Raw genomic sequence first — 17,717 nt, 5'->3', positions numbered from 1 at the left:
ACTCCAGTAGCTCCATGTCACTCTTGTACTGGGGAACTCTGACAGAGACTAATCAGTGTAAGTGCTGAATCTGCATATCTGAATGTTTTCAAAGTTATAAAAGCATTTATTAGAGGTAGTCTAGATAAGGCTGGAGGCTGGAGGTCACGTTATACAATCACTTGATATTCCAGAGTAGCATTTCTGTAGCTGATTGTCCTTGTAAACTGCTCTAAATAATAAGACTATCTGGAGAGAAAAATATCCATCCATTTCATTAAAACAACCCAAAGAAGTATCTCTTTAGGCTATTGGCTCTCCATTAGTCATTTCCAGCTATGGACAAGTTAGCTTGTGCATGTTGCATCTTGGTCTTTAAACCTGCCATAAATGAAGAACTCTGAAAACAGTTCTTGAATCACAAAAACATGTAAATCTAAATATTGAAGGAAATAAAAGAAAGACCTCTTTCAGGGATGAGCACCTCAGGAGATTTTATTGCCCTTATTTAAACTGTATATTTTGTTTTCTCTATAGCTTTAATAACTATGACATTTGAGCTACTAGATAGCAAAACAGAGGGATGGTTGAACCCGATTAACTGAACTAGTTCAAGTAATAGTCTAATAGTCTAGGTGTAACCACAGGGAGATCTTACAGAATTAATGAATTGCTTCCACAACCAGAATGCTGCCAGCACACTCATACTTCCAGTTGAGCTGCAGAAATCCCAAGCACCTCCACACAAGTATTCTCTTTCTGTGTCTTAAGATGTAAGAGACAGAAGTCTGGCTTGGCCTCCTGCAGCACGCAGGCAGCAGACTTGGGAACAAAGCTGTGGGTAGCTGTGTTTTACTGATTTGGAGGACACTCAGAGATAGATCTGGGGTTTAAAGCTAGCGTACTCTGAAAAGCATCCAAGCTCTTACCTTTACAAACAAGAAAATCTCATAATCTTCCTCAAAGTTGTCAGTTTCTCCCAAGTTACTGCTATGGGGGAACTTGAGGGAAGTTGGAGAGTTGGAAGAAGTGCTCTGGCTCCGACGCAACTGGAAGCCTGGAGGACAAAATATGTTGTTCTCATATGTTCTGTCCTCCACATGTTTATCTTCCTGCATTTGACTCATCTGATCCATCCCCTGGTACGGGTGGTCATCTTCAGTGCTGTGTTCAGAGGAAGATCCAATCTCCCCATCAGCCTCATGCTGAGAAGCCACAGAATTACTGCGGCTGTTTTCTGGGCTCTCCTGACTACAGTCCATCATCTCTGGGTCAGTAGTGGCAGAAGAAGGAGAAGCTGGATCTTCAGGGACATGATTGTAAAGATGATCCCCTTTGTCTTCCTCATAGTCTGGAATCTCAAAGACACTGGTGTCATTAACATCTACGCTGGTAGAGCTCTGATTTTCCATGACTGCTGGCTGGTGAGTTTACCTGCCTTCTGGTACCTTAAAAGACTATAACTAAAGTGAGATGTTGACAGATAAACTCTCTTTGGGAGGAAGCAGAGTCTGTGGTACGCTTTTTGAATGCTCTGCTACACATGACAGATCTCCAACAATAATTTACTAAGACCTTTAAATCAACAACTACACTTCCGCTGAAGTAAATGATACGGTTGTCTCACTTTTAACCCCTTTCTTGATTTGACTGCTGGTAATTATATCTTAGGCTTTAGAACCACTTTTTGTTGTTCCTCTTATCTCCTGGCCAAGTAGAGTGAAAAGAAAGCTGGAGCACCTAACCATATTAGAAAGGTATGATAAAAATATGTAGTATTTCACTTGTGTAATGAGATAGAAATGCAAACATCTTCTCAACACACTAAAGCCTAGTGTCAAGGAAAAGCAAGGTAAAATTGCCTCAACAATATGAGCAATCTGCAACATTTCAGTGGTTACTTAAAACATCATCAATATCATCAACAAATCAGGAATGATCACTATAAATAAAACCTTAAAAAAAAATCATAAAATGCTCTATCCAGAAGAAACAGGCAACATACTTTAACACTTTCCAGTTTTGCCACGGGTTTACTTTAGGACCTTGAACCAGGTCCTTTTTTTTTTTTTTTTTTTTTATCACCTTCATCCTCTCATCTGTAAACTATGGTCCAAACTGTAACATACTTGTGAGCCTTGAAGTCTAGGAAAAGAAAGCACTAAGTGCTAACTATAATCATGCACACTTACAGTTTAGTATGTCGTTACTTCTAATCACATTTACCTTACGTATCTCTGTATTTATAAAACATAAACCCAAGTTTCCAAAGTTGGGTTAGTTCCACTTGACTTTTGCAATCTAGTTATCCACCTTTTTTTTTTTTTTTCCTCTAAGGAATGGAGACACTCACAAATCTCCACAGAATCTTCAGCAGATGAATACATCCAGCTTTGGGACAGGATGATGTGACCTCTAAAAGACCTAGTTCTGAATTTACCAGAATTATGAGAGCTTCAGATCTTACTATCTAAAGATTTCTTATCTATGTGCTTACTGCTTTTTGGCTATGCAGATTACTAACAAAATACCTTGAATTTAACTCTGTTTAATTTTATGGGCTTGAGGAAAAAAAAAAAAAAAAAAAAAAAGAACCACTAAACTGGGGAGCAAGAAGCATTCTCCTGACCCATCACCCCATTACGTTGAGATTAAGGTTCATTTAAAATCCTTAAAACTTCCTGAGATGCAACTGTTACAGCTAGGTTGAATTTCTAAAAGTAACCCAGAAGAGAGGTTAAAGAGAAAGATCGTGATTCCAGCAATCTCCAATCAGAACGACCAGGGGAATGCATGTTGTTTCACGTGGTAGAGTAACAGCTGCTGCCTGCCTGAGATTTACAACTGTAGTTTACTGTCATTATTCTTACATTGAACTTTTTAGATTGCTAATAAAGTTATCTATCAAAAGCAAACAAATAATTCAGCTTATTAAACTTGGACTCACCTTCTAAGGCTCTTAGATAATCCAGAAAGCACCAAAATCATACTCACATCCATGTTTAATCACTGTAACAGTGAGGAAAACCACTACAGCAGAGAATTTGAATTCTCTGCATGGAACCAGCAATACCGTAGAAAGATGCAAGCAACAGAGATCGATGAGATCTTGTTGCTCACAAGTGCGTGAGACCTAAAAGATTCTGAAATGTGTGCTGTGTAATCCATATTGCAAACTTCAAGCATTAAAAGTCAGCTATTAGGCTACCAATAAAACTGTAAAAATAATGAATTAAAATTACTGCTCGAATTAATGCTGCCATGACATTTCGTTCATTAATCAAACTTAGAGACTTAACTTTTTTACTATGACTCGCCTGTAGAATGATTTATATCCAGAAATGATTGCTTTAAGTAAAACAGAGCTTACATTCTGGGTTTGTTGAAGGATTTTTACTATTAAGTGAAAATAAATTCAGTGTTATTAGGAAAAAAAAAAACTGTTACAAAACTCTGTCTAAATATAGGCTAAATTGGGATTTTACGGGATTCTCTTTGTGCACAGATCCCTGCAGGAAACTAGAGGCCCAAGAGAACTTTCCTGGGCACATCCAGTTCCCTTATCCGAAATAGTGAAGTCCCAATGACAGTGGAATTAGTGAAATTGTGCAGCAGGAGGAAGAGAAATGCAAAACAAAGAACTGCACAGAGGAGCAAGCTGTGGGACCTCCTGCATAGCAGCAAGGGAGTAAACACCTAAATGACAGGGTCTGAAAGATCTGCCACTAAACCTACAGTCATCCCTTTACGGATGGCAGACATACAACAGCATTGTCAGAGAGAGAAACTTTATGGAAAAGCAGACACCTGCTGTGTCATATGAGTCTTCCAATAATTTGGGTGTTCTGTAACTGCTGACTTAAAGAATTAAACAGAATTATACCTCCAGCCTCTTCTGCTTTTCTTACTGATTCTTCGATCAGATGCTTTTAACCTAGCGTTGGCATGCAAAATTCAAGTTGTAACTGCAGTAAAGACAAACAGCAAGAAGGAAAACAACTCCTCAAAGTTGTCAGTGAGGCAAAAAAAAAAAATTTTAATAATAACCTTACAGATCTTTGAGGTTGTAGCACTCTTCTCCATGTTTAGCTCCGAGCTTAGAAAGTGCTGCCCCAGAAAACTGTTCCAGTCCATAAATCTACAAACTTTCCTGCGTCTTTTGTTTTCAGTACAGTCTACCATTTGTCACTATAGTAAAGAGATGTAAAATTCAAGAAACCTAGGAAAAAAATCAATGAACTTACTAGGAACTTTTATAACTTTTTTTTTTTTCCAATAAATATCTTTTGCTTTTAAGAAAGCACTTGCATTTCTTCTCATTTTGTAGAAATCCACTTGTATTTCCATCTGCATCTGGTCAAGTTCTTCTGAGCATGGCCTCAATAAGTGACTCCCACTGATTTTCAAACCTTTCTCATCCAGGGCACTTTCAGGGTTAAATATTCTGGGATCATAAAAATTCCCTCCTTAATCACTCGTGATGGCAAATCACTTGAGGAAGAAAAGGATAAGGACACACTCATAAGTCTTTAAGAGCAAAACAAAGAGCAAAGGACAGTTGTCTGGTATTACAACGAACTACTTTTTTTTTTTTTTTCCTGCACAAAGACATTAGCAGGATGCAGCAGCACCTGCTGGAGGGTACAAAATATCACAGGTAAAATATATAATAAAAGCGTAATAAAAAATTTTTTTTTTTAAAAAAAAAAAAAAAAAAAAAAAAAAAGGAGTTGGTGTTGATTTCATTAGTCAAAAACATGAGTTAGCCGTGTTCTTTTTTTCCCTGCGTCCCCACCAAGAGCAAAGGAAAATACCATTCAGCTCCAAGGTCCAGACTTCACCCTTGTGCCAGTGATAAAGCCCCACAGGGAGCACAACCACCAGCCAGGATTTACACCTGGTGAAAACCATGTGTGTTTCAAATCACATTATATGAACCCGCTGCTGGTTTACAACCCCTCCATTTCATCTGCAGGGAAGACAGAAAGAATTTTAGTGCCACAGCTCAGAACTTACCTGATTACAAATGATTACTCATGTGAACCACCCAATAACATTGGTCACTTGCTTTTCAAAAATAGAAATAACCACATAAACCATAAGCAGCAAAGCTCATATAAGGATGGACAATGCACACAACAAAAGTTTTTATTCTCAAGCTTAGTTTTGTTTTGTTTTTCACTTTATGACTGAATTTCTTTTGTCTTTTTCACTCTAGCTTTATTCTTTTCAAAAGGAGAAATAACCAGAATTAACATGATTCTGACCATAACTTTTGGTTAGTATCCATAAGACACAACTTACTGTCAACCAGTAAAATGTAGTAGTCTCATTTTTAAAAAACTTCAGTTTTACTAAGCTTATCTGTCTGTTGTTCAGCATCTAGATGAAGCTCATTGCTGATTCCTTCTATAATGCAATGTTAGAATGAACAATGTCAGAAGATGAAATATATTCTGGCAATGGTCTTTAATCCTCAGTCACCTGAGCTCTTTTAGACAGCAAGCTTGGAATTCACCCACATTTAGGAGTGTAGAAGTGAGCATCAAAACTCACATTAGGAACCTAGATTCACTCTGCAGAAATACAGAGAGCTCCTTTCAAAAACCCAAACACACACAGACATTTATTAGCATTTAAGCTGTTTGCTTAGACCATCTTTGTTTTATCCCAGGGATAAACTATATCCCTGACAGAAGAGCATGTTAAAATCAGATCACTGAAGCTCCTACTGAAACTGTATCTGCTCACCGTGTAATCCTAACAGAAATAACCACCTCCAGCTTTGATTTATTTGAAAATGTCAAGCTGAAGACCAGCTTTAAAGAAATTCCTGCACTGCTAGGGTCAAATATCCATCACCTTCAGAGCAGAAGGGAATGATGTGAAGAAGGAACAACAAGAACACCATCAGACCCCTCAACACCGTACCTCCCATTTTCTCATAGATTAAAGGCAAAAAGCAAGATTACACTGTCTAATTAAATTCCCAGTACAACAAGAATTTAACCTGGGTACCCCTTTATCTAAGCCACTAACTTGCACGTCTTCTAGACATGCCATCGTACTGCCATAGTCCTGGAAGCTTCAAGAGGTGCCCCATCCATCAGTTCCATGAGCAGCTTCACTAATTATTAGACCTGCTTAGGAACAGCAATCTGCTCCCACTGGAGTTTCTCAGGAAGTCATCTCCAGCTGGCTCCCACTACAATTTCATGCTTTAGTTACCGGGTCCTTCAATTTTATTGGCTCTCTGTGAAGGTACTTACACGGTCTAAGCAAGAACCTACAAATCTTTCTTGATAACCTAAGCAAACTGAGATGTCTTTGCTTGCTTTAAAGTATCTTCTTCCAGCCATAACAGGGGCAAGACAATGGAATAAACCAAAACACTCACTGTTGTTGGAAATTGGTGGACCCAAACAGGATGATGGTAAATGATGCTTTTCAATGTCAATAGGAACAGAGGGATCTTAGCATCTTAAAGCGTAAAGGCCCTTTGCACTTGACAGCACTCATTGCAAAACTCATGAGTATTCCTGGCCATTCAGCATACTGGTTTTCCAGAAATCACCCTTTATGAAAGTTTCAACATTTGCAAAGCTTTGCAATATGCAGTCCAATACGTTATCACACCTACACTGTGGGCTCCAGGAGGAAGACTGTTTATGGACATATTACAATAAAATCACAATAAAATCATACCACTTCATTCTCACTCCTAACTGCACTGCATACTTGGATGAAAACACCACCAATTAAACTTTCTACGACATTTCTAGTCCCACCTTTTTCTTAAGCAGTCAGCAGCACCTCATCTCTTTGCAGTTCCCAAACTGCAATGTTTTATTCACTACCGATCTTGCACTGAACAACGCGAGGCAAAGACCTTTAGGTAGCTTTCAAATCTTAGGAAGTCTGCATGCAGGGTACTTTTCTACTTTGGCTCCAAGCTCTCTACAAGAATGAGAGCCACAAGATCCTGCACCAGTAATTCCTAGAGCCATTAGCACTCACAGAGCTGTATGGCAGGGACAGACTGTGAAAAACAGGTCCAAGCACCTTCAGCTCTCCACACTTTTTGTGTATGAGTTGGTCCAAAAGGAGGAACAGGGCTGTTCCATATGGCACTGTTCTCCTCCAGCATTGGGATGGTCACCTTTGGATGTCCAAGAAGATCACAGAGATGACTGTGAAGGACAAGAGGTTGCACAGATGTTCTGAAAAGTGTATCTGTATTTTAGTGTGCATATAGAGTTAGTTCATCATCTGAAACTTCATTTCAGTTTCATTTTAACTGTTGATATATGCAGCTATAGCAGCCTTGGATCTCTGCATGTTTTTTTATACAAGAGTCAACACATCCTTGAAGGACACCTCCAGAAATCCATTTGCTGCTCAATTACCTGGATTCTGTGATCTTGAGGGGCTGGCTCATGAATTCAGAACCTCATTGTAATAATGGTCATTTGCCTTCACCCAGATTTTTCTTTGCTACTTACATTGTATAACAGACCTATTTAAAGCCAACACACCAATACATTTGACTCTGCATACGACAGACACTTCTCCACAAGAAACTGGACAAACAATACAAAACTGTTTTGCATCAGACATTCAACTCTCATGTTATAAACAGATTTTCATTGTTAAAAATACCAGGCAGTGCCACTGTCAACAGACATTTTTCAACTTACCTTCTAAAGGCCTAAACAATGATTACTGATTCAGATGTTCCAAAACCCTGAATTTTGGCCTTTTGGTTCCTTTTATAAAGCTTTGTCTGGTTTGTCCTCCAACTCCACGGTTAGAAATTCCATTAGAATACCTGACGGCCTAAAAATATTGATGTTCTATTCGCCCAAAGCAACTGCTCCAAGGAAAACAGTTTTGTTTGCCTTTAAAATCTGGCAACATTTCAATATCCTTGTTTACCTCTGAAACTAAGCACCCATAGGAAGCTCAGCAACCAGGCTTTAAGCTTTTATACAGCGGAGGCTCTCGTGACTGAAGTAGAGAAGGCAGTGACACCACACTGCTCTGTACCACCCCACCACACAGCCTCAGGGGTATCATTCCATAGACAGTTTGAGAAACTGTGCGGTTAAGAGCTTCATTTTGTTTATAGTCTCCATATACAACCTATTCTTCAGATGAAATAGGCACTAGAAGCTGAGAGTCTAATAAATTTTAACAGCTGTTAGTCACTTTGTCAGCTTTTATGGTTTTATGAAATGTCTTCATGTTTTTCTTCATCTCGACTATATAAAGTGCATCAAAATGCTAAAAGTAATTGATTTAAAAAAACTAAGCAAGCTGAGTAAATCAGCAAAAACTGATCATGGAGATCTGTCATGGATAAAACTGAGGGGAAAAATATAAAAATATAGAAAAATGCTTCTCTTTCAATATTCAACTTCAGTTATTTTAACTGTAAGTAATGAGAATGCCCTGCATTTTCTTAAGAAATGAAGACAAGCACCCGAACTATTCATGTGCAACATACTGTTTCCACCTGAGTAAAAAGGAGTTGTTTTCCCACCACACCACTACCAATAGGAGAATATGGTTGCCCATCTGGAGATCAAATGTTTTACTAAACCTAACCAAAAACTGAGAATATTTTCTAGTGGCCTACCCTTTACGTCCAGTCATTCAGTAAATTCCGTGGACCTGAACAAATATGTATCATGGTTTTCAGGCTGCAACCCCTCAGCTCTACTACAGCAGCAAAAAGCTGGCATCTGAAGCATCTGGCAGGATTTGGTACAATCTCGTGCTTAGAACTACAGCCTGTAGACAAACATGAGGTGAAATACAATACAGAGAGGGATTAAGGTGATGAAAGGTAACCATCTTGGTAGTTCCCAGTTTTACTTCTTTTAATGTAACGATATACGTAACTAATCCATTTCCTGTAGGCATACACTGTACACAGAACTGAGACCTGCATTAAAATGTGATACGTGTTGGCTAGCACATTTTAGAAGCGCAGAGTTGGTAAGGTATGCTGCCTTTATGATGTGTCAAATTGGACGCATTACAGGTGAATACTGTAAATAGGTTTCAAAGCATATGGCTAGGGGTAAACAAGAGATTACTCACACCTTTGAGGACTGAATAGCTGAGTAAGTATGTTGCCGAACGAGGTTAACAAATCACCTTTGATGATTATGTCTGTATCTCTCAATAAAGTTGGTAACAAGACCTGAGTCATAATTACACAAAATTGAATCAAAACCAGACAAATTAAAAAATTGCATGCTATGTATTCCCTAGACCTTTAATTCACTCACACAATACATTTTAGAAGCAAATGCAGCACAGTAATGGATAAAGGATATTGCCCTTTCCCACGTGATCGTGTGCATATTGACAGAGCTGAATTAGCATACCTAAAAAAAACCAACCCACACCACAACCTTGACTTGAACTTTACATCTGAATTGCAAGAAGTCTTAACTGTCTGTTTACCTTTTTTTTTTTTCTTTCTTTTTCTTTTTAAACAATCCTGTGCTTTGCCACACTTAGTACATTCCCTGAATCAAGGTGAATCAGAGAGGCATGTCACCTTGTCCAGTTTTCTCCTGGCACCTGTAAATCAACAGCCACAACTTTAAAAGCACGCCACAGCTGGCACACACAGGTAGCATATCCTGTTGAACTCATACATATGTGAAAGCCATTAGGAAGAAACAAGCTGAAATGTATGCAGCATTCAGGATAAACATGCTAGCGGGGCAAACAATGCAATTTAGATCCTCTGTTTAAGTCTGCCATGAAGCTATAGACATGTCTTTTTCTCTTTTTTTGGGGGGAGGGGGGATGAATTTGGAAATGGAGTTATGATTTCTGCTGTATTCTGTTAAAGGACGCATTTTCTCTCTCTACACGGAGATGATTTCATTGTTATTCAGCACCAGTAACTTAACAGGTTTTGCAGAATTACTAATCCTTTCTCATAATAAAAAGGTTAACCAACAAAATGCAAACTGTTTGCCTTAACTTCTGAGGAAAACTGACCAGAACAGGCCTGAACACATCACACCGCACGCTGCCTTCTTACCAGCAGCCCTGGCGTGCACAGCTCTTACATCCCGTAATGCTTTCATTATGCATGTATTCTGGGTTTTAGGGTAAAAAGGTGTTGTCACGAGAGCACGATGAGGTCATGCAGCGCCAAGCGCGTGAACAACCAGCTCTCTGAGCTGTGTGACGGAAAGGGAGAGGCCATGGAGGACAGTGGAGACCTGCAGCTGCACTGATGTCCCCACAGCCCGGGGTTATTGCAGCACCTTGGGAGAATGCCAGACTGCTGCTGGCCGTACCCCTCACCCTACAGTGTCCCACCTCCTGGGCACTCCAGCCCAGGGCGACAATGAATGCCATGGCCCCCTAAGTCACCACAGCTGCCTGCTGCAGCTCCCCCCAGTCCCATAGTTTTTTATAGCTCCCCTCAGCCCCGCTCCCCTCAGTTCTCCCCAGTCCCATTCCCTCAGCCCCTTATCACCTCCTATCAGCCCCCCTCAGTCCCACTCCCCTCAGTTCTCAACTTCTCTCAGCCCTGCTCCCCCCCAGCCCCTATCAGCCCCACTCCCCTCAGTTCTCAGCTCTGCTCGCCTGTTCTCACCTTCCCTCGGCCGCCCTCAGCCCTGCTCCCCCCAGCCCCTATCAGCAGCCCTTGCTCCACTCCCCTCAGTTCCCCCAGCCCCATTCCCCTCAGTCCCACTCCCCAGAGCCCCTATCACCCCCCCCCCCCCCCATACCCTGCAACCCTGCTCCCTCAATGCCTGCAGTCCCATTCCCCTCAGGTGCCCTCAGCCTCACTCCTAACCCCTATCAGACCCCTCAGCTCCCCCAGCCCCTATCAGTTCCCCTCAGCCCCCTTCAATTACTAACTTCCCTCAGCCCCCCGGCCCCTATAAGCTCCTGTCAGTACAGAATCACAGAGCCATTAGGGTTGGAAAAGCCCTCCGAGATCACCTGGTCCAACCACCCCCCTACCACCACTGTCACCCACTGAACCATGTCCCTAAGCACCACGTCCAACCTCTCCTTGAACACCCCCAGGGACGGTGACTCCACCACCTCCCCGGGCAACCCACCCCAGTGCCCGACTGCTCTTTCTGAGAAATGTCTCCTCGTCTCCAACCTGAGCCTCCCAGTACCTCCCAGCGCCTCCCCGTCCTCCCCAGTAGCCCCCTAACCCCATTCCCCTCAGCCCCTCAGCCCCCCCAGCCCCGCTCTCCCCAGCCGCCCCCCACATTCCTCCCTCCCTCCCCGCGTCCCTCCCCCCCCTCCTCCACCAATCACAGCCGCCCCCAGCGGGCTCCCCGACCAATCGCAGCCCTCCCCGGCGCTCCGCCGCTCTCCCCCCCCCCCCTCCCGCCGATGGCTGCCGTTTGCCCCGCCCCTCCCAGGCCCCTTCCCCTTCCCTTCGCCGGCCGCCACCGCCGCTCAGCGACCCCTCGGCGGGCACCGCACGGTGGGCTCGGGGCGAAACCGCCGGGGGAGGGTCCGAGGGGGTGGTGAGAGGGGGGCCTGGGGGTCTTTGGGGCTGTGTGTGTGTGGGAATTTAGGGGTCTTTGGGTGGGATCTGGGGTGTTTGGGGGCTGTCCCCCAACAATGTCGGGGTGCCCCCGAGGTGGCGGTGCCGGGCTGCAGGGGCCCCTCCCCTGGTTTGGGGGGAATTTCGGGGGCCCAGGGGTGGCCTCACGGCCCTGCGGCACCTTCTGGCTGCTGGAGGCGCAGGGAAGGTAGGGCTGGTGAGGTGTGAGGGCAGAAAGCGGGGTCAGGCTGCGCTGGGGGCACAGCAGGGGTAGGGCAGGAGATGCATGGTTGGGTTAACCCAAAATATTTCCGTCTGCCTGACCCTGGAGTTTCTAACATCTCCGTGGTTAGAAAGTTCTGTGCTTTTCCTCCTCAGGTCAACCTGGTTTCTGCCAGTACCACAAAGGAGCAAATTGCTGGAGCAGGGCTTGCCTTGGGAGCAAGGCAATCTCACATCTTTTGTTAATAATCCTCCCTCTTTAACACCCTATAAAATAATCCCACATCTCCCCGAACCAAGCACCCATCGCATGAAAGAAGTTCGAGCATGTCCTTTCCGCTGCCAGCTTCTTCTGATTTAAAAGGATAGGGAAAAAGCTCATAAATGATACCCTCTGTTCATACTGACTTTTAATTCCTTGATAAGAAATACTTGCCTCGCTGCAGAGGTTACTAATGATTATTTTTTTTTTGCTTTTTATTTTAGAGAGACATATGACACACAAAGAACAGGTTTAAGTGCTGTTACGGTCGATGTATAGCAGCTCGGAAGGAAAGCAGAAGTAGCTCCTGGCAGTTCCCTGTATTGAGTAAGCAGTAAGTCAGTAGGGGTGTTGAAAGGCTCAAAAGCCTTCCAGCAACTCCAGATGGCAGAGAAGGTGGGATGAAAAAGGCGATGGATTTCTGGGCTGAGCACTGATGTGTGAACAGGCGTCCTGAATGTGGAGCCAAAGTCGTTTAGTTGCCTGTGCTTGAACATGAGAAAAATACAGGCTGTTTGTCTTGAAATGCAGAATAGTAATAAGAGAGACCAAAATGGTGAAGTAACTGCTTAAAAAAAAAAAAAAAAAAAAAAAAAGAGAAAACAATTCTTCCTTTCATTTAGTCTGCGATGAGAAACGTCTCGCTGGTCTTTCGTTTTGATACATGAGGAGCTATGGCAATATATGGAAACTTCTGAAGTCAGCAGGGAAACTTTCTGTTGGCCTCAGTGGTTGTTTACACCAGTTGTTCTACAGTTAACCTCTACGAGGAAGATGTGCATGGTGGATAGCTAGTTAAACTGGTTCCAGTGCACTTATTTTGAATCGTGTCTTTTTACATTTTCCAGGTGCATCTGCTTAATTGCTGGAAATACTTTGAAGTATCAACAATGAGCTTGCTGCTAACCTTGCTTCTCTGTGGAATAGTCGCCTGTCGTGGTCACCCGGGTGATTCAGTGCCCAAGTTACTCTTAGTGTCCTTTGACGGCTTCAGGGCTGATTACTTGGAAACCTATCATCTTCCTCACCTCCAGGAGTTCATTGAGGATGGTGTGCTTGTGAAACAAGTTACAAATGCTTTTATCACCAAGACTTTCCCAAACCATTACAGCATAGTGACAGGTTTATACGAAGAAAGCCATGGCATTGTGGCTAATGACATGTATGATGCGGATACCAAGAAAAAGTTCTCGCAGTTCAATGATTCAGATCCCTTCTGGTGGAATGAGGCGGTTCCAATTTGGGTAACAAATCAGCAGCAGGGAAATGGGACGAGTGCTGCTGCAATGTGGCCTGGTACTGATGTAAAAATTAACAATGCGACTCCCCACTTCTTTATGAAGTATAATTTTTCAGTAACGTTTCAGGAAAGAGTGCAGAAAATTGTTAGGTGGCTGAACAGCTCTGATCCAGTAGTCAATTTTGCTACGTTATACTGGGAAGAACCAGATGTAAGTGGGCACAAGTATGGACCAAACGACATTGAGAACATGCGCAAAGTATTAGAAAAAGTGGATAATCATGTTGGTTTCCTTAAGAGTAAACTGAAGGCCTTCGGTTTATGGGACACTGTTAATGTCATCATAACGAGCGATCATGGGATGGCCACGTGTTCTCCAAAGAAGCTGATTGTCCTGGATGGCTGTATTGATCGCAGTAGCTATATTCTCATCGACAAGAGTCCGGTTGCTGCAGTGCTGCCAAAAAAGAGTACGTGGTGGTTTTTGTTTTTTAAGTTGTACATTGAGATTTAAATCCTGCTTACCATCAGGTCTTTTGCAGGACAAGTGTAGCTAACACTGCACAACTTGGATGTAATTTAATGGAAAGGCAAAAAAAATGTCTGTTGAGAAGTTACTTTGCTTTAGTAATTAGTGGGATGAGTACTGTGTCAAATTACCTATGCAATTAGGCACTTAGAGTGCCTGCTCCCTTGTTGCTCATGTATTCTATAAGGTTGCAATTCATAGTGAGCATGAGATAAACCCTTGGGTTTATTCAGAATAAAAAATGTTGTTGTTGAGACTTCCAACAAAAATTCTAAAACCAACTTCGGTTGCTTTACAGCTTTTGTTTCTGTGAATGAAACTTGAGTTTTCATACTGTGACTTTGTTTTTTGTATCTCAGGGTAGTCACTAACAGGTGTGACTCATGACACTGCTGGTCTTCTCAGTTTCCTCAGCTGTGGCCAGACTGAAGCAATTATAGCAAACAACGTGATTAATAGATTAGCAAAAAGTTTATTTTCACTGCTTTGGATAAAATATTGACTACTTTGGTTTGTGATTGCTTTCTCTTGATTTCTCTGCTTGAATTTTGCACTCGCTCCCTGCCTCTCCAAAAACACAGAGTTGAATTTTAGGTTCTAGACACAAAGTGCCTGACTTCAAATGGGAGCAAGTTGCGAAATCCACCTCAATATGTTTCACTAGGGACATGAAGCAATCATTTACTCTGCTTTTTAAAAAATAATTGTTGGAGGGGGGGTGTTGAAGAAGAAATCTAGATTTAGTGACAGATCATTGCGGTAAACAGGACATAATTTCCAATTGTTTCATGTGCGTTTTTTTCTTAACAGATAAAGAATATGTATACAACTTACTGAAGAAATGCAACAGTCATATGAAAGCATATCTCAAGGAGGAGATTCCAGAACGATTTCATTATCGGCATAATAAGAGAATTCAACCCATAATTCTGGTTGCAGATGAAGGCTGGACAATTGTGCAGAATGAGTCTCTCTTAAAATGTAAGTGTCATTTCCTCGTTTGTGCTCTTCGTGACTTGCATTGGTGAACTGTGTGGTTTTTATTCCAGCAATCTATAGCAGGTCCTACCTTGTGAGTGGAGTCTTTGCACTGTGTATCTTTAGGATCATCTCAGGCAGTGTTTTCCAGAACGCTCTCAGCCTCACCCTGGAGCATTTTAACAGATGAAGAAGATAGGGGATGTTCTGGTGGCTCCAACACTTTACTAAGTTCAGTTTAATAGCCTGAGATTTGCTGGCTAACTTGCCTAAGGTAACTCTAAGGCTGTATCTCAAGCTTTAACCAGCATGTGGTTTAAATGTTTATGCATAAAACCATACATATAGGAAACATAAATGAGGAAGCATTTAATGTTACTGTACACACATTAGGGAACAAAATAAATGGGAGGAAGTGTTAGAAATAAGAGGAGCCCAACAATAATGGTCAAAGAAGCCAGAATTCTTCCTGTCAGGAAGATACCAAATAGCATATTGTAAAAACAAGTGACGGATGTTACTTCACACAACGCATTGGTAAGCTATGCCCTTTCTTCCTGCTCTAATAATAATAATATATACGGGTTCAGAAAGCAATTGGACAAATTTTTGGAAGAGAAATCCATTAATAGAAACAAAATACAAAGATACCAATTTCTAGGAAGTTTCTAAGCAGCTGAGAGCTGCCGTTGCATGGTTCCCAGGCTATCTGTTACGACTGCTGTCAGGGCAGGGTGCTGGGTGGTGTAAACTCCCGGTTTCACCCAGCTTGTCTGCCCTTTGCATATTTAAGTCCCAATCTTCTCATTATTTGTACAAAAGTGCTGTTTATGATGTAAGATGTGCTTGTATTTGAATTTCCCCCAAAGTTTGCTGCAATCATCCTCAAACTGACAACATTTAACCCCTTAAAGTGTTTTCTCATAGAACGCTTTGTTTTTCACTGTTAGGTTCAATTTATTGTAGCTAAAAATAGTTAATAACTGTATATTTAAAATTAACAGTACAGTATTGGTTGAAATGAGTCACTTTTCAAAAGAATCTTGCTAGCCACAGCTTTCTAGAAGCAGGAAGGGGATGTTTTAGCCTAAATGGCCATGTAAGTGTTTACTGTCCTCATGGACAAAGTGGCAGCATAATGATTGGCAACTGTACCGATAGCAACGCTGTTCCTAGCAGTGTCAGCCCAGGAGTTCTCCTGCAACAGCACTGTTCAAAACGAGTAAATAGTGGAAGGAAAAAATCTGATCAAATCTAATTAGATTAGATCTAATCTAATCTGGTGCAGTTGTGTCTTCATAATAACAAACACAATGGTACAAAATGTTAAAAAGGAATGTTGAAAGTATACCCAAGTGGTAAGTGTGACTTCAAGCAATAGGACTCGTGACATTTCAGATCAGAAACTTTTTAGTGAAGTGGTTAAGGAGACAGTTCTGGGGGCAGTTTTACTAAACTGATACTAAGAAATGAACTGTAAACCGAAACACACTAACTCAAACTCTGTGCTATGAGAAATTTTTGGCATCTAGAACGTGGTCGCTGGGCATATTGTTAGGAAACTGGACTGTGGCTGCTTTTTAGCTGTTTATATTTCACAAAATGTCACAGTATGTCTTAAAAATCTACCAAATGCCTAAGTACTGGTGACCTTGCAGCCACGAAGTTCTGTTGTGTGTCTCACAGGCATCACGATCCTTGGCTGTTTTTGCTTTTGATTATGTATGGATTTGTTTGGGTATCTAATTGGTAAATTTGGGTGGATAATCTGATAAGCACGATCCAAGAGTACTTTAATATGCACAAACTGAACACCATCAAGGGGAAAATGTTTGAGTTTTTATGAGACAGGTGCTTTTTAAGGAGAACCATCTCTCCAAAATCCAAGAAATGCAAGCTTGCATTCCAGCTACTGAGGTGTGGGGTGGCAACACCGTTTTCAAATTCAGTTTCTTTCCCTCACACCCCTCATGCTGGAAGTGTCAATGACCAGAAAGAAAATAGTTTAACCAGGGGAGGTGGGGAAGGAACATGGTTGAAGGCTGGTATGGGAAAAGACTGTAGGGGAGTCAGGAGGAGGGAAGGGGCTCTGGGTTCCTTCAGTGTTTAGTCCAAGGGCTGCGTTTAGTTTCTGTGTCAGTCCTTGGTTAAAATACGTGCCTTTTGAGAGTGGGGGGAACACTTGATATGCAAACAGCAACTGTGATGTTAACTCTTGAATCTGCCTTTCTCCAGTAGGTGACCATGGCTATGACAACGCTCTCCCAAGCATGCATCCATTCCTGGCTGCTCGAGGCCCTGCTTTTCATCAGGGCTACAAGCAGAGCACAATGAACAACGTTGATATTTACCCAATGATGTGCCACATCCTGGGACTGACCCCGCAGCCGCACAATGGCACTTTCAGTAACACCAAGTGCTTGCTCACTGACCAGTGGTGCATAAATCTCCCAGAAGCTATTGGGATAGTGATTGGGGCTCTCATGGTACTGACTACTTTCACCTGCATTATAATAATCTCAAAGAACAGAGTAGCTCCCCCGCGTCCGTTTTCCCGACTGCAGTTACAATCTGACGATGATGATCCTTTAATTGGATAGCATGCAGACAGCTGAGCCTCGCTTGCTTAATAATGATTTCAGCAAGCCAGTTCAAGATTGCACTGGACAGCATTCTTTGATGCACTTTAATGGTACCTGTGTAAAATACTGTACAGCCAGAACCTGCTAACTTGTTTGTGTGTGTTACTTGACGAGTAGTCCTGTAAAAATATTTTCAGAAAGAAATACTGAACGGGTGGCTTTTTGCTGGAGGAGATGATTAAGAAAATAAAGATGCTTATTTTTTCATTCAAGACTTCAGATGTTTCTGAAATGAAATTCCAGACTGTGAACTAGACAAAATGAATTTTAACATTTGTAAGTGATAATTATTTTTGGTATTAAATTTAAATTAATGT

The 17,717-nt window shown here is 41.9% G+C and overlaps 2 protein-coding genes and 1 long non-coding RNA gene across 5 annotated transcripts in view; 1 reads left to right on the top strand and 2 right to left on the bottom strand.

Moving 5' to 3' along the window:
- CLIC5 (chloride intracellular channel 5) overlaps positions 1–1,439 on the bottom strand; it is a 67,873-nt gene extending 66,434 nt beyond the window's left edge. The window contains exon 1 of the mRNA XM_035322310.1: positions 909–1,439. Coding sequence (XP_035178201.1) covers positions 909–1,391 — 483 coding nt within the window. The 5' untranslated portion in view covers positions 1,392–1,439. The remainder of the gene's footprint in view (positions 1–908) is intronic.
- A 5,866-nt stretch (positions 1,440–7,305) lies between these two features.
- LOC118164644 lies at positions 7,306–10,405 on the bottom strand. Of its 2 annotated transcripts, none has more exons than XR_004749583.1 (3): positions 10,046–10,405; positions 9,454–9,573; positions 7,306–7,815 (listed from the first exon to the last, which is right to left on the bottom strand). It is a non-coding gene; the product is annotated as an uncharacterized LOC118164644 (long non-coding RNA). The 2 variants fall into 2 exon arrangements; XR_004749582.1 differs by lacking the exon at positions 7,306–7,815 and adding an exon at positions 8,979–9,187.
- Positions 10,406–11,366: 961 nt separating this feature from the next.
- ENPP4 (ectonucleotide pyrophosphatase/phosphodiesterase 4) lies at positions 11,367–17,614 on the top strand. Of its 2 annotated transcripts, XM_035321952.1 has the most exons (5): positions 11,367–11,464; positions 12,236–12,338; positions 12,860–13,721; positions 14,591–14,761; positions 16,994–17,614. In XM_035321952.1, the coding sequence occupies exons 3-5, from the start codon at positions 12,902–12,904 to the stop codon at positions 17,356–17,358; spliced, it is 1,356 nt and encodes a 451-aa protein (XP_035177843.1). In that variant the 5' UTR covers positions 11,367–11,464; positions 12,236–12,338; positions 12,860–12,901; the 3' UTR covers positions 17,359–17,614. The 2 variants fall into 2 exon arrangements, with proteins under 2 accessions (XP_035177843.1, XP_035177844.1); XM_035321953.1 differs by lacking the exon at positions 12,236–12,338.
- The last annotated feature ends 103 nt before the right edge of the window (positions 17,615–17,717 follow it).

Source organism: Oxyura jamaicensis, chromosome 3 (genome assembly GCF_011077185.1).
Source record: "Oxyura jamaicensis isolate SHBP4307 breed ruddy duck chromosome 3, BPBGC_Ojam_1.0, whole genome shotgun sequence".
Taxonomy (NCBI): Eukaryota; Metazoa; Chordata; class Aves; order Anseriformes; family Anatidae; genus Oxyura; species Oxyura jamaicensis.
This window is presented reverse-complemented; position numbering and strand designations above follow the sequence as displayed.

Bases quoted from the DNA above. Each gene is read 5' to 3' on its own strand.
- ENPP4 (XM_035321953.1), top strand. From the start codon at position 12,902: ATGAGCTTGCTGCTAACCTTGCTTCTCTGTGGAATAGTCGCCTGTCGT. The intron at 13,722-14,590 runs GTACGTGGTGGT...TTTTCTTAACAG, and splicing joins TGCAGTGCTGCCAAAAAAGA to ATAAAGAATATGTATACAAC. The intron at 14,762-16,993 runs GTAAGTGTCATT...GCCTTTCTCCAG, and splicing joins GAATGAGTCTCTCTTAAAAT to TAGGTGACCATGGCTATGAC.